The sequence below is a fragment of the Agelaius phoeniceus genome, chromosome 3, assembly GCF_051311805.1.
Source record: "Agelaius phoeniceus isolate bAgePho1 chromosome 3, bAgePho1.hap1, whole genome shotgun sequence".
NCBI lineage: Eukaryota > Metazoa > Chordata > Aves > Passeriformes > Icteridae > Agelaius > Agelaius phoeniceus.
In genome coordinates, this window is record NC_135267.1 from 4764478 (window position 1) to 4778381 (window position 13904).

The 13904-nt window shown below is 42.0% G+C and overlaps 1 protein-coding gene across 1 annotated transcript in view; it reads left to right on the plus strand.

The window, feature by feature from the left end:
- The window catches only part of PKHD1 (PKHD1 ciliary IPT domain containing fibrocystin/polyductin), a 237640-nt gene that overhangs the window by 74277 nt on the left and 149459 nt on the right, over positions 1-13904 (plus strand). The window contains exon 35 of the mRNA XM_054630011.2: positions 4156-4306. Coding sequence (XP_054485986.2) covers positions 4156-4306 — 151 coding nt within the window. The remainder of the gene's footprint in view (positions 1-4155; positions 4307-13904) is intronic.

The following is a 13904-nucleotide window of genomic DNA, read 5'->3' on the forward strand; positions in this document are numbered from 1 at the left end:
TGATTTCCCACCCATAGGAGGTTTCTGTCCATATTTTGCAGGTTTGGCTCCCTACTGTGTTAATGCCATCTGCTGTGCTGGATCCAAAATGTGAAATGTTGCCAGAGTGGGTTTCCTATGGATGTGTGATGTAAGGGCACATCCTTCAACAGTTTGGGGGGTGATTTTACCTGTGCAGTTCAGGTTATAATTGTTTATTTAACTTATTACATTGTATAAAGCATACAGCCAGAAGAGACTCATGCCCCAGTTTATCTCCTGATTGTCACAAACCCTGCAGGGCTGCAGCACCTTTGTTGTCTTGCTTCTCCTGTTAAACCTCGTTGAAATTGGCCACGTTCAGATGCGGGCTCTGACAGTGACACAGATGGCTGCAGAGATGTTGTGGTCTCACAAGCTCTGTTTCCTCCCAATCATCTTTCCAGCTCTGGTGCACACTGAAGCCAGAGTGTGGAGCTGCCACCCCACTGCAGCAGCTGCTGCCAGCCGGCTCCAGCTTCACAGCTCAGGGTTTGTTTTATGCCAGCTCCTCTTTCTCCCATCCTGATTTTCCAGCTCCCTGCCATTTTTCCTGGAGCTGGGAAAAGCACGGGAGGAGAATGCCCAGCACCAGTGGCTGACACACAGCTTTCCCTGGCTCTGCAGGTTCCTTCTGCTTCATTCACCAAGCCCACGTGGGGTGGGCACTCAGCCACAACCCTGGCACCTGCAGCTGCTGCTGCTCTTCAGGCTGAGAAGTATTTCCATTGAACACCAGAGGTCAAATACAGGGTGCCAGGCAGGGGGAAAAAATAGAAAAAGAAAGAGTTTTGCTTGTCTGTAAAAAAATTAGTGAGAAGGGTGTTGTGACTCTGTCACCAGCCCTGCTTAATGAGAGATGTGCAATTAATTTGTGTATTAGTTGATGTTATTTTACCATGGGCTGCTTAAGTGGAGCTGGAGATAAACACCACCACCCTTCTGTAAAGGATTTTAAGAATTCTGTTGCAGCTGGAGATTGCTCTGTGCTTTTCTTCCAGAAATCAGGGAGGATAATCACATGGGATTCACAAAGTTGAGGAAAAAGTACTGGTGGTTCAGGGCAGGTGTCTGTTTCACTAAACTTGTATTAGACCACACCCTCTTCTCTCAAAGATCTTAAGGAGGTGCTCTTTCATCTTAGGGAAGGGTGCAGGACTGCAAGAGAAGAGTCACCAAACAAAATTGTTTGATGTCTTTCCTCAGTCCCTCCAGAGCTGCCCTCCCTCTAACCCCACTCTGTGCTCTGGTAATTTAAAGTGTGTTCCTTGAACAAACCCCCTTTTCTCCTCCTAAAAACAGATTCTTTGGATTTATTCTCTCTGTGGTAGTGCAAGGCTAGTACAAGTGATTATAAACAGCTCCTGGTCTTGTGTTATTTAGCTGATGTTCATCTGTTTAATTTTATTTATAAAGAAGAAAAAGTGATTTTACAATATTTTAAAAATATTGGTTTTACAAATCAGAAATCACTTCAAAGACACACAGGCAGATGGTGCACGTGACAATGGACTAAGCCAGGCATTTTCTCACTGGAAACTTTTAGGTTTGGACTGGGTTGAAAACCAGAGAATTTTATGGCCTTGATTAACTCATTTTCTCCCTCTGTGAGGGTGGGGAGGCCCTGGGACAGGTTGCCAAGAGAAGCTGTGGTTGCCCCATCCCTGGAAGTGTCCAAGGCCAGGATGGATGAGGCTTGGAGCAACCTGGGATAGTGGAAGATGTCCCTGCCCATGGCAGGGGGGGTGGAACAAGGTGATCTTTTAAGTCTTTTCCAACCCAAACCATTCTGGGATACTGTAATTCCACTGTCAGGTGTGAACATTGAGATTTTTGTGCCAGATGGTGTTGGGAGAACTGAAGAGATATTGAGTCCTCTAAGAGGAGACAGCAGGAACCAATCAAGCTCAAACACTGATGTTAGAGAGAGAGAAGCTTAAATGAAGAGCTAGTGTTTTCCAGTTAGAGATCCCTAGTTGCCATCTTAAAAGAAAAAAATGTCCAATTCAGAAGAGGAGTTTATTCTTAACTCTTGCAGGGCTTCTATCAACAGCTAAGTGTTAGCAAGTGGTGCTAGCAAGAAGGTCTGGCACATTCCTTGCAGCCTTGCTTGCCCATGAGAGTTAGTTGGAAGGTTCTCAGTGATTTCAGAGGGTCAGGGTAACACCAGAGTGATTTAAAGGCACTCAGCAAACCTTCTCAACCAAATGTTCCTGTGGATCTCACCATTTCCCAGCTGCCACCTCCAGTGTTATGCTGATAGCATTGGCAGCATTTGTGCCAGACAGGAATTTTTGGACTTGTAATTTTATGCTACAGCTGGCTTGGTAAGCAGTGTACACACCTTTCTATGAACTGTCCCCTCCTCTGAGATAAAAACAAGTTTAATTAGCTGGTTTTCAGTGGATCTGTTGTATATTTTATGCAATCTGTTTCATAGCATTGTCAATGAAGAGTAATTCACAGCCTCTCTAGAAAGATAAGGGGTAAAGGCATCTATCCTTTCAGCTGGAAATTTGTCCTAAATCTCTGAACTATATAAACTAATGAAAATTTAACTTGTCCTACTACACTTAGCAACTATGCAATAATTTTACTTTGGTAATGATGAAGTGGTTCACTCCCTCTGACACCAGAGTTTTAACTCCCAATAATTTTTTACTGCCTTGTGTGTTAACAGTCTTCACTCTGAACTGAATCAATTCCCTTTGTAGAGAAATCTTAGAATGGATTGTAGGAAATCCCAGCATCCAGCTAGGGTGGATATCAACCCATTGTATCATTTAGCCTGGTAACCATCACTCATTCCCGGGTGAAAATAATTAAAATAGTTTATAATCGTTTAAGTGATTAGTGTGGTTTGGGTTGGAAAGACCTTAAAGCTCATCTGAAGGTCCATGGGCAGGGACACCTTCCACAGGACCAGGTTGCTCAGGGACAGCACTATGGGAAATACTCTATAAAACATCAGGCACATGAAACTAAACCTGAAAACAGCACAGTAAAAGAGAATAATGATCATAACACCCCCATTATTGATTCACCTCCCGAGCAAAAGCTTTAATGCACTCGATGGGCTCCATTTGAAAATGCAGTAACTCTGTTTTGCTTTTGTCTTGAGGTTATTCTTTCCACTGCAGTTTTGGATTAGCACAGCCCAGTGAGGATCACAAATATTTCCATGTGTGGTTTCCCCCCACCACTGCCTCAGATTAGCTGAGGATGTTCTTGCTGTTTCACATATGAGACCAAATAATATGTTTTGGATGTGTATGTCCACACTTGTGCACAGGGGTCCAGGCAAAAATATTCACATCTTCTTCAAGAAATTCACCATCAGGGCCTAAAACAACCTGGTCTAGTGGGAAGTGTCACTGCCCATGCAGAAGGACTGGATGGAAATGACCTTTCAGGTCTTTCCAACCTAAATAATTCTGTGATTCTGTAAAACCTTCACTGCAAAGTACATGCTCGAAGTATAGAGATGAGGAGAAGCCTTTGAACTCAGGAATCACTTTACTATTGCACATCATGAGTCAGTCTATTAGCAGTTTTCAAGTTATTCAGGGCTTTATTTGGAACTGCTGTGCTCACCCTCAAAGCAGAGGCAATAATAACACCAGATAAGCAGAGAAAGCTAAAAAGGTATTTGAGAGGAGGAATGTCTGTCTAAGTGAGGATGAGTGGCAGGAGAGCCTTTAGAAAAAAAAAAAAACAAACCAAAAAACCACCAAAAACAACCTCTAAAGCAAAATACTGTCCATCCAGCAGGATGTTTTAATTCCAAGCTCTTCAGGCTATTTAATGGCATAGCCAGGAAACAACAGTGCAGTTCTTCTTCTCGGGAGGCAGAGAGAGACACGCACCAGGAAACCTGGTGCAAATCCCTCATTCCCCAGACCAGAACGGGACAAGGGGCAACCCCCACATTATGACAAGCATTCCTGAAGGCCAGGCACCTCTCCAGTGCCAATATCCATCTGTTCCTTTGCCTTTCACAGGGTCCCTCTGGAAGTCATCCTGTACAAACCGCTGGACGCGGCTTTGGCATCTCCTCCGCTGTTCCCTGAGCAAACGCGCTTCTTGAAAGATGGCGAGGGGCGAGCTTTGAACTTCTCTGGATGTTTCTCTTTGCAGCTTGCCCTGCAGTTGTGTGGCCGGTGGGACGAGGACTCCAGCTGGCCTGCTGGCCACCAGCCGCGAGATGGCGATAATGTCACGATAGAAGGCGGCCGGACCCTGCTCTTGGGGACCACCACCAGCGTCCTCAACCTGCTGCAACTCAAAGGTCTGCAGGAGCGGGGTTCGGGGCTCTTCCTCCTCCAGGGATGGGGTTTTTCATGGCCCTGGTCTCTTTTTCCATTCCCCAGCTCCAGCATTAGAGGAGGTGATTGGGAGGCTGAGCCTGCTCTCGGTAGATGGGGGCAGTGATGGGGGACAGGGCAAGAATTAAAATATTCTGCGTGCAGAAGGAATTGTTTATGCTGCTTGAGGCATGACAATATAAGCAAAAAGGCCTTTTTTTCCCTTTTTTATTTCCCCAGTCTATCAAAATTGCTGCTGTCCTGAGCAGTATTCAGTGATAATTGCACTGCTGATAACAAAAATCTGCTCTGTTCTGTTTGGCATCTTTGAGGCAGGTGTGTCACAAACACCTTCACAAAATTATTGACATTATAGAATTGCAGTAAATAATGCAGTAAATAATCAAATGCAGTAAATAATCCCAAATCCTAGAGCCCAGCTGGTGGGCAGTAAGTAAATAACTGAGCACAGTTATGACGGGAAACCTTGGATTTGCTGGGTTTATTTACCTGTACATAGGCCCAGAATAAGAATGAGACAAGGATATTTCTGTGGGTGTCAAAGTAAGAATTTAAAGGACTTGAAATTCCATGCCAGAAATCTTCCCCCCTGGAAGTTAGATCCTGGTTGTGGAATCTGCTGTACACATGCCTGATACTATGGGAATGAGTTGTGCTGGTGAAATTGCTGGCTCAAAGTTAAGCTTCTGCTGAAATAGAGCTCAAAAAATGAAAGCAGGAGTTTTGACATCTTTAAAGATTACCAGGATCATTGCTGGTAAAATTGCTTTTATACTAAAATGATACTAAAGGTACTAGTTTTTCATTGGGATGATGGTGAAAGTCATGCATTTGACAATTATATTTTAAATTTGAATGATAATGTGATAAAAAGTTTGCAAGTTTATCCCTATCCCATCATGAGAACATTTTCAAAACTGATTAAACTTGCTCAGTCTAGGCTCAGAGGTTTTCAAGAATTGCTACATCAGACATCAATTCCATTTAAAAGCAAAATTAAAAATCAACTGAGATTTTAAAATTAAAAAAGGTGAAACACTTTGGTACAATCCTTTTTCCCAGTGAAAATTCTAAATCTGTGATTCAAGATTATTCTTAACCTTATTGTGATTATGCCATACTTTAAAGGAGACAGGTCAGAACACCAGATTTCTTTTGGCTGCAAATCTGATGAAAATTTTGGGGCTCAGTCACTGATTTTGTGAAGAATTGGGGCAAAATATTGGAGCAGAAACCCTCTGAGCTTTGGACGTATTCAAAGGCTCATTTGTTCTATGAGTCAGCCCCCATGAAGCTACTGGAGCTCTGACTGAATTTAATGAAGTCTGGAGTAGTATCTTTATGGCTTTGGCTCATCTGACATTCAAATCATTCCTCTTCTTTATCGTGTTTTCCAAGAAGCCTGGTTTATAAAGTCAATTCAGTTAGAAAAGCAGCATTAGAATATTCTAGATGTCATTATTTTCTCCATTGTTACATGCCAAACAGAGGGATAAAACGTTTTAGAATTATAACCTGCAGGAATTTTTTTTGTCAGAGCTTTGTGAAGTTGCCTGTTGCATCCACTGCCACTACCATAGGTTCTCTGGCTGTGTAGCCTTGGTTAGATTTGGAATCAAGACATCCTGAGATCTATTCTGAAATGAGACTGAGATTTATCTTTCCCTATCTTCCCTTTTTTTAAGCTGTCCAGCTCAGGGGAGTTTTTTAGGCTCCTGTCTTGATAGAAACACACATCAACAAAGACCTGTTCATCTTAGGAATTATAGACACCCATCTCAAACTAAACCACAGGTGATCCCTCAGAGCACAGCTACCAACCCCATGAGCACATCAAATAATCAACCACTTTCCCCAGGTGCCAGATGGGCATGGCAGTAAACCCCTAACCCCTAAGGTAGGTGTCAATATGTGCTTTGATTGAAACATCCCATTCCTGTTTTACCTGGAGAGTTTTTCTTAGCTGGAGCTGGAGAATGGGATTAAATTGTAGCTCTGCTCCCTTTGGCTTTCATGACTCAGCATCAGGCTGGCTGCACACTCTTAAACTGAAAATACAAAGTTTTGTGGATGGAAAAATGATGTAACACTACTGAATACACTGCTGCTACACTGCCCATTTTCTGGTGCTGTGTCCAGCAAACCCAACACATGTTTACAGGCCCATTTCTTGAAATTCCCCTTTTTTTAAGACACCATGAGGATTTTGAGTACTGGCCCTGTGTTGTCCCATTTTGATGATTTCAACATTGCAGGAATTACTTAAAGAGTGTCAGAACAAGAACTTCACGTGTGGCCTTAAACTGACCCTTCTTTGGCTATATTAACATATACATAGAGGTTCTGGGAATGACCAGACTGTCTGGGCAGAAGATCTGCAGGTCAAAACAACAGAAAAATAGGATTAGGCAGCTGGGTTCTGCTCACTGCCACAAGGGCTCAGCAGTTTCTCCCTCCTCCTCAACAAGCAGAGCAGGAACACGTGGATATTGAGAATGGAAAGTTTAATAGTCAGGCTGTGAAATGGCTCAGACAAGACTGATTGGGGAAGAGATACAAGATAGACAGACTGTAGATAATTCTATATGTTCAGCAGATTGCAGTTATTTTTGTAATCCCAGCATCACAAGCATGGAAATATTTATGATAACCCAGGACAGATGGAAATTTCCTTTGCACAGGGCTTACACTGGAGGAATTTTGTGTTTGATGGGTTGATACCTCAGACACGTATTGTTGCCTTTGTCTGAAATGATAGGGGTCTAGGAAGGTCTGGAGACAAAAAAAAAGAAGCTGTCTGGTCTTTCAGGAGTCCCTGGAAGATGAATTTTGGGCTGAAACTCTCAGTTATACCCCAGGTGAATTGAAGATTCCCACCTGGGCAGTTGCTCTTGCAAAGGCAATTTTGGGGTGGCCACTCTTGCTGGCATAAGGGAGATAATTGCTTTGACCCTTGTACTGGAAAAGACTCATTTTCACCTAAAGAATCATTTGGGTTGGAAAAGACCTCCAAGATTGTGGAGTCCAACCTTTGACCAAATAACAACATGTCAGCTAGACCAGAGCACTGAGTGCCACGTGCAGTTTTGCTTTGATTCTCTAATCCTGTGAATATTTTGAATTTCTTGTAATCCACGTTTTGATCAGACTTTGGCCAGAATGGATCCTGTGAGTAAATCAGGGAGTGGGGAAAACACAGATATTGATTTTGCTTGTCTTTTATTCCTCTTTGATGCTATTAGCAACAAGCATCAAATATTCACTGATACACTGACTTCAGTAGTTGTCAAATAAACTGTGCTTCAGTCACTGCTGAGAAAGATTGGATTTTAATTCACTGAAATAAGGAAAAAGTGTTTTCCTCTGTTTTCTTCTCTATGGCATCAACTAGTTCCTTAAACTAATTTTTAAATCCCTTGTCAGTAGGCACAGTTGGAACCTGTTCCTGTCATGGTGTTTTCTGTGCCCTTTTGATCAATCCATTTGGGATAAGCATTGTGATCCTTTTTTTTTTTTTTTTTTTCAGGCAGTTTTTTTCCCGTTCATATTTTCTTTTTTTAATCAGGCAGAGACATTACAATTAAAATACCATAAAAGTGATTCTGGCAGTATTGCAATAAGCATGTTTTTTAATTAAAGAAAGAACATGGGATGTACAAATAGTACCAGCTAATGGGAAATTTCATCCAATGTATTTTTTAATTGAGATTTAAAAGGAAGAAAAGTCAGCTCTATTTCTCTCTGCTACTGTCTGATATTTTCCTACATTGTTACGGTGAGCCTTCAATAATTAGTCTCAGAGCTTTAGAATCCTCTCTGTTTTCATGAAAAACTGTAAAAGGCATCAGTTCTTTATTTTTCAGTACATTTTTCTGCAGGGATTCAGTGTTATCTGGCAGAGTGCAACTTACAGATGTGGGCATTCCTGGAGGAAGGGTTTTAAGGCCCTGAATCTGTAGCAGTTTAAGGTGTTTTCAGATCCTCCCCCAGCTGCAAACCCTGGTTCATGTTTGGGTGTGGACTGCAGGTTTCTTTTGCCATCATGTTTCATGTGGGCTTGCACGATGCGCATTGGACTCCCAGGACTCTCAGTTGAAAATTAAATTGATTTACTGCAACTTCAGCAGCTCTTGAGACTCCTGTGGGACATTTCACAGTGAGCAGATGTGTGGAAACTAATCCTGGCCAAGGAACTGAACACAGCTTTGGCAGAGACTGAGCAGAAACCCCAGGCAGCACCGGGGCAGCACCATAATCACTGTCATGGAAAGAGGGAATCACAGAATCACAGAATGGTTTGGGTTGGAATGGACCCTAAATCTCACCTCATTCCACGCCCTGCAATGGGCAGAGCCACCTTCCACTATCCCAGGCTGCTCCAAGCCCTGTCCAGCCTGGCCTTGGACACTTCCAGGGGCAGCCACAGCTTCTCTGGGCACCCTGTGCCAGGGCCTCACCACCCTCAGAGGGAAGAACTTCAGAATGTGCACCTAATGAATGTCTGTCACTTGGGACTTGAAATGACAGCCCAGGGACCTTTGTTTTCATCACATCCCCATGGGTGGTGTTACCTGATGCCTTCACAAGGCTCACTTGGAAGTTCCTCAATTAGATCCCAGATGATGTCAGACATGCTTGAAGACACCCTGGAGTGTCTGCACCTCTTCCCCACCAAGTCATCTCTCCTCTTCCAAATCCATCCAGGTGTTGTTAAGTATCTCAGAGGCCCCTTAAGAGCTGAAGGAGTAGAAAGATTTCTTTGAAGGAGATACATCTATGGCAGCATCTTCTGGGATGCTGGTTGGAATTGCCTTTTACTTGTCTCCTGGGCTCTAAGGGAAGAGCCTGATCGGTTTCCAGGGGAGCACGTGCCATCTGAACAGATGGCTGTGAGCACAGCGAGCCAAAAAACAAAGGCTTGTCAGGCTGGGGAAATGAATTCTGTCTGAGAGTAGTGAAGCAGCTGCTGATTCCTCTCCCAGGGATGGATTAAGGTGTCCATCCAACAAAATGCTGGAATACAAGCTTAACTTTCGAGTGTGTTAGTGGTGTCCTGGTGGAAATACACAGGCATTTGAATTCAGAGCTAATCTGGGATCTGTACCTGTGTGCTATGAACATGGAGGAACATTTTGAGGGAGGTGCAGGATGAATTTTGGACTCTTGGTTTGAGCAGCCTTTTGGATGGGGCCAGTATAACAAAATTGCATCTTGTTCAGCCATGGTCCAAGCTGCTAACAACTTTCATGGTTCATTGGAATGTCCTGTGAGCATGTCAACAGGGTGCAGGTGACAGATCCATGAAATAACTAATTGTCTTTTCTAAAGCTCATGAACTTTGTATTTTTATTTCTGTATGCAACAAGATCAACAAGATTTCAGTTGATTTTTTTTTGTTTTTTTTTTTTTTGTTTTTTTTCCCTGTTTGGAGGCCCTGCCAGGGACACCCTTGGAGCAGAAGGATGAGCAGTAAGGGGGCTGCCAGCACTCTAAAGCCTTGTGGTTATCCAGGATCAAGCAAAGCTATTCCAGCTCTGGCAGTGGCATCCTGCTGTTTGCCACTCAGGGATGCTGGACAGGAATAGAATTTCTGATCCTGAGCATGGGGAATTCTGTGGTTTTGTCATGTGAAACAGCAAGTGAGAGGAGCTGGTAAGAGGAAGCTGAAGGCTGTGGGGCTGAGTTACTCCTGGTCATGGAGCAACCAGAGCAGATCTGCCCTGCATTGTGATGGGAAGAGGTAGTCCAGGTGAAGGGATGAGATTTCAATCTGCAAATCCCTTCCATGTAGAGGAAGTTTCCTAGTTGAAGGTTATGACACAGTGGTGATATATAAGACCATTTTGTTGATACTCTTCTACCACTTTTATATTAAAAAAAATGTCTTGAGACGATCCAGCACTCTTCTCATAGTTTGCTGGGTTTAAACTTATTCAGCTTTACATGTAAAAGAAGTAGAATTAAATCAAATTTGAAGTGCAACTGAATAGCTGAAGTTGAACTAAATATAAATATGTTACTTTTATCCCAGCTCTCTAATGAGCTGTTCTTTAGGAAAAATATCTTATATTGACAGTGACTGCACAGTGTGGCCTCAAAAATGTCTCCATGCAAAAGGTGCACTTTGGAATGGGGACTTTGCTTCCCTCCAATTTCAGGAAATCTCTAAACCAGTCTATATCACAACCTAAATGAAAGTTAGTAACATTGCATTTATTCATTATGAGAATATCTGTTTTAGAATTATTTTTTTAATTTAAAATGAAGTTTTTGAGGAGGGATATAAACTGCTGTGTCTGCGAGTGTGAATCTTCTTCACAGAGGCAAGGAGAAACTCCCCGCACCTGTCTTACCTGTCTTCCCAATCTTCTACTTCATTTTTGTGGGTTTTTTCTTGGGTTGTTTTTCTTCCTTTTTTTTTTTTTCCAACACATGCATGTTACAGGCTCTTTTCATAGTTAATATTTTGGATACCTGGGCTGTGGCATTGCATGAGTGAGTCCAGGACACCTGGCAGAGAGAATTTTTAATACATTTCCTTTCCAAATCCTTTACTTTTGAGCATGTCCTCAACCATTTCCCAGGGACTTCAGGAGGTAAATCTCTTTTCACAAAACCAGTGGTGCTGTAATTAATTATTCTTTCAGCAGATTAAACCTCCCACCTTATTATTAGGTTTGGTTTGTTTTCTTTAATATTCTTTTTTTTTAAATTATTTGGTCTGGCTGCTTCTCCCCTCCTGTGGGACATATGGAGTTGCCTTGTTGTTTTTATTCTTTCTTTTCCTCCTCTTTTTCCCCTGCTTTGGTAAAGACAGATAAAGAAAGATTTCTTTTCTGTTTGTGCAGAGGTGGAGGCTAATTGCTGGGTTAATTGAGAAGAATGGTGCTTCTGATGTTCTCACAAAGTATCAAATAGCCTCAACATATTTCTCCCCTCTCTCCCTCACTCCACCTAAAGAGACCCATTGAATTTGCACATTACTGTACAGAAGTGATTATGGGCTTAATTGTATTTATTTTGCTTGGTGGGGAGGCCATCATAACAGTGGTTGATTGATTTTTATAAAATCACCCTCAAGGTCATGTGTAGGCCTTTGCTTTCCTGTGCAGCCATAACAAACAATTTGAGGGTCACAGCCAAAGGCTCTGTTGAGCAATATTCCTGCTTTCTGCTTTCAGGGAAGGGGTCAAGTGCAATAAAAGAAGGAAGCATAACTTTTATTTTCTTTTTAAAAAAAGGAGAAGACAACCTTGTAAAGCAGCAGCTGTATATTTATTCTGACCCAAGAAAAAACCACAGAGGTGTAGGGGGACAATATGCAATTTTTAGTACAGAAGAATTTGTAAGTTTGGCCAGAGTTTGTTTTACACATAGACTTGATAAATGGTTAAATGAGTCTCCCCTAATGCTTTCTTTTCTGTTCTCTGGTGCTGCTCTTCTTTTATCCTCAGCAGTTGAACTTTACTTCTCCACTGTATTTTCTCCCAAAGACTGAGCACCATTTGGATTTGTCCTGGGAGGTTTTCAGAAGCTTTGCAAAGATCCAGGGGACAACAGCACTGTGGAGTGAACATGAATGAAGCTGATCTGCCCCTTTTCAGGGTTAAATTTTGTGTCTGACTGCTGCTTCTAAGGGAAAGCAAAAAAGTCCCATACAGAAAATCCCACAATCATAGGATGGTTTGGTTTGAAGGAACCTTAAAACCATCTTGTTCCAACCCCCCCCTGCTGTGGACAGGACAGCTTAAACTAGACCAGGGTGCTTGAAGCCCCATCCAAGCTGGCCTTGAACATCTCCAGGGATGGGGCAGCCACAGCTTCTCTGGGAAACCTGCTCTGATTCCTCACCACTCTCACAGGGAAGAATTTCTTCCTCAAATGAGGGCTTCTGGTGGTCAAGTTGCACCTGGGGAGGTTTAAATTGGATATTAGGAAGAATTTCTTTGCTGAAAGGGAGGGCCAGGAGTGTAACAGACTTCTCAGGGCAGTGGCTGACTCACCATCCCTGGAAGTGTTCAAAAAATGCTTGGAGACATGGTTTAGTGGTGGACTTGGCAGTGCTGAGTTAATGCTTGGACTCTGTTATCTTAAAGGTCTTTTCCAGCCTCAGTGACTCTGATTTCCCTCTGGAAGGGTCAAACTTGCAGGCCAGGTGTGCACAGCTGGAATTCCTGCTGGAATTCCTGCTGCTCCTGGAATGAGGTGGGACTATTGCTCCTACTTGCACCCAGAGCAGTCAGCAGCATCCAGCATCTCAGACACTCAGAAATCCACAAAAGATATGGAAAATCTTCAGTCAACAGCTTGAAAATTTTTGAATGGGCAATATATGACTGAAGCTTGGGAAATCTTGTTCGAGACAGAATTGTGATTTTGAAATCAAAGGATAGGACAACTGTCTTCCAGCCCTCCTGGTTCAGTGGTACAGCATGGCAGCAATTAAAATACTCATTAAAAATTGTATGAAGAGAAGTAGAAACAGAAATGACTGTATTTCACAGAGAATAGAGCATAGGAAGTCAATAAAGACCTTAGGGAAGATGTCTTTTTAATGTTAGGAGTGAAATAAATCACAGTGATTTACAGTTCCATTTTTAGATTGTGGTGATAAATTAACACTGCTGCTATAAAGCAAAATTATTTAATAAATATTTCTGTTCTCAGTATGGGAAGAAACAGGATGGTAAATTACATCACAAGAGGAAGATGGACCAGCAGTCCATTTATTGCCCAATAATGCTAATAGAATGAAAACATTAAATATTCTTTCAGAATACACATTCTTAAAATCAACAGGTCCAGTCTCATTCCAGCTTTAAAATTGCTGCTGGAATCAGATATCTTGTGTTATTTTACATGAAACAAGCTGAAATTTCTTCTGGTTCTTCACAATCCACACAGTATAATTTGCAAAGACTCTATTTAAAGGCTCAACACTAATATATTTGTAGGTAGAAAAGTATGTCTAGGGAAAGAGACAATTTACACATAGGAGAGTTGGTGTTTTTGAGAGCAAACCTGTGTTTTCCAGTGGTTATAAGCAAGAAAATGTGAGATTTATCTCTTTCTTTGATTAAGCATATTTGGTAAAAAATGATGTAAAAAATTGTGGAAAACAATTAAATCTGGCAAGAAAATATTTAATGGATAGTCCCTATTCAAATACTATTTTTATAAGCCTAAGAAATGAAGATTAAGTTACAAGATTTATAAGCTCAAGAAATCAATGAAACAAGGAAAACCCCTCCATGTGAGAATAAAAAAGGAAATCAGGATAAGCAGAATATGAGCAATGGCAAGCAATGATAAAGATAGTACTTAATCTGTTTTTTATATTATAACTTCTTTCCTTTTCTTTTTTTCTTTTGTCTGAATACTGCAAATAACCCAGATGTCTGATCTCCCTTCTTCTTGCTTAGAATTGGCAGTTATCGTGGAATCATGGAATGGTTTGGGTTGGAAGGAACCTTAAAGATCATCTGATCATCTTGTTCCACCCCCTGCCATGGGCACAGACACTTTCCACTACCCCAGGTTGCTCCAAGCCCCATCCAGCCT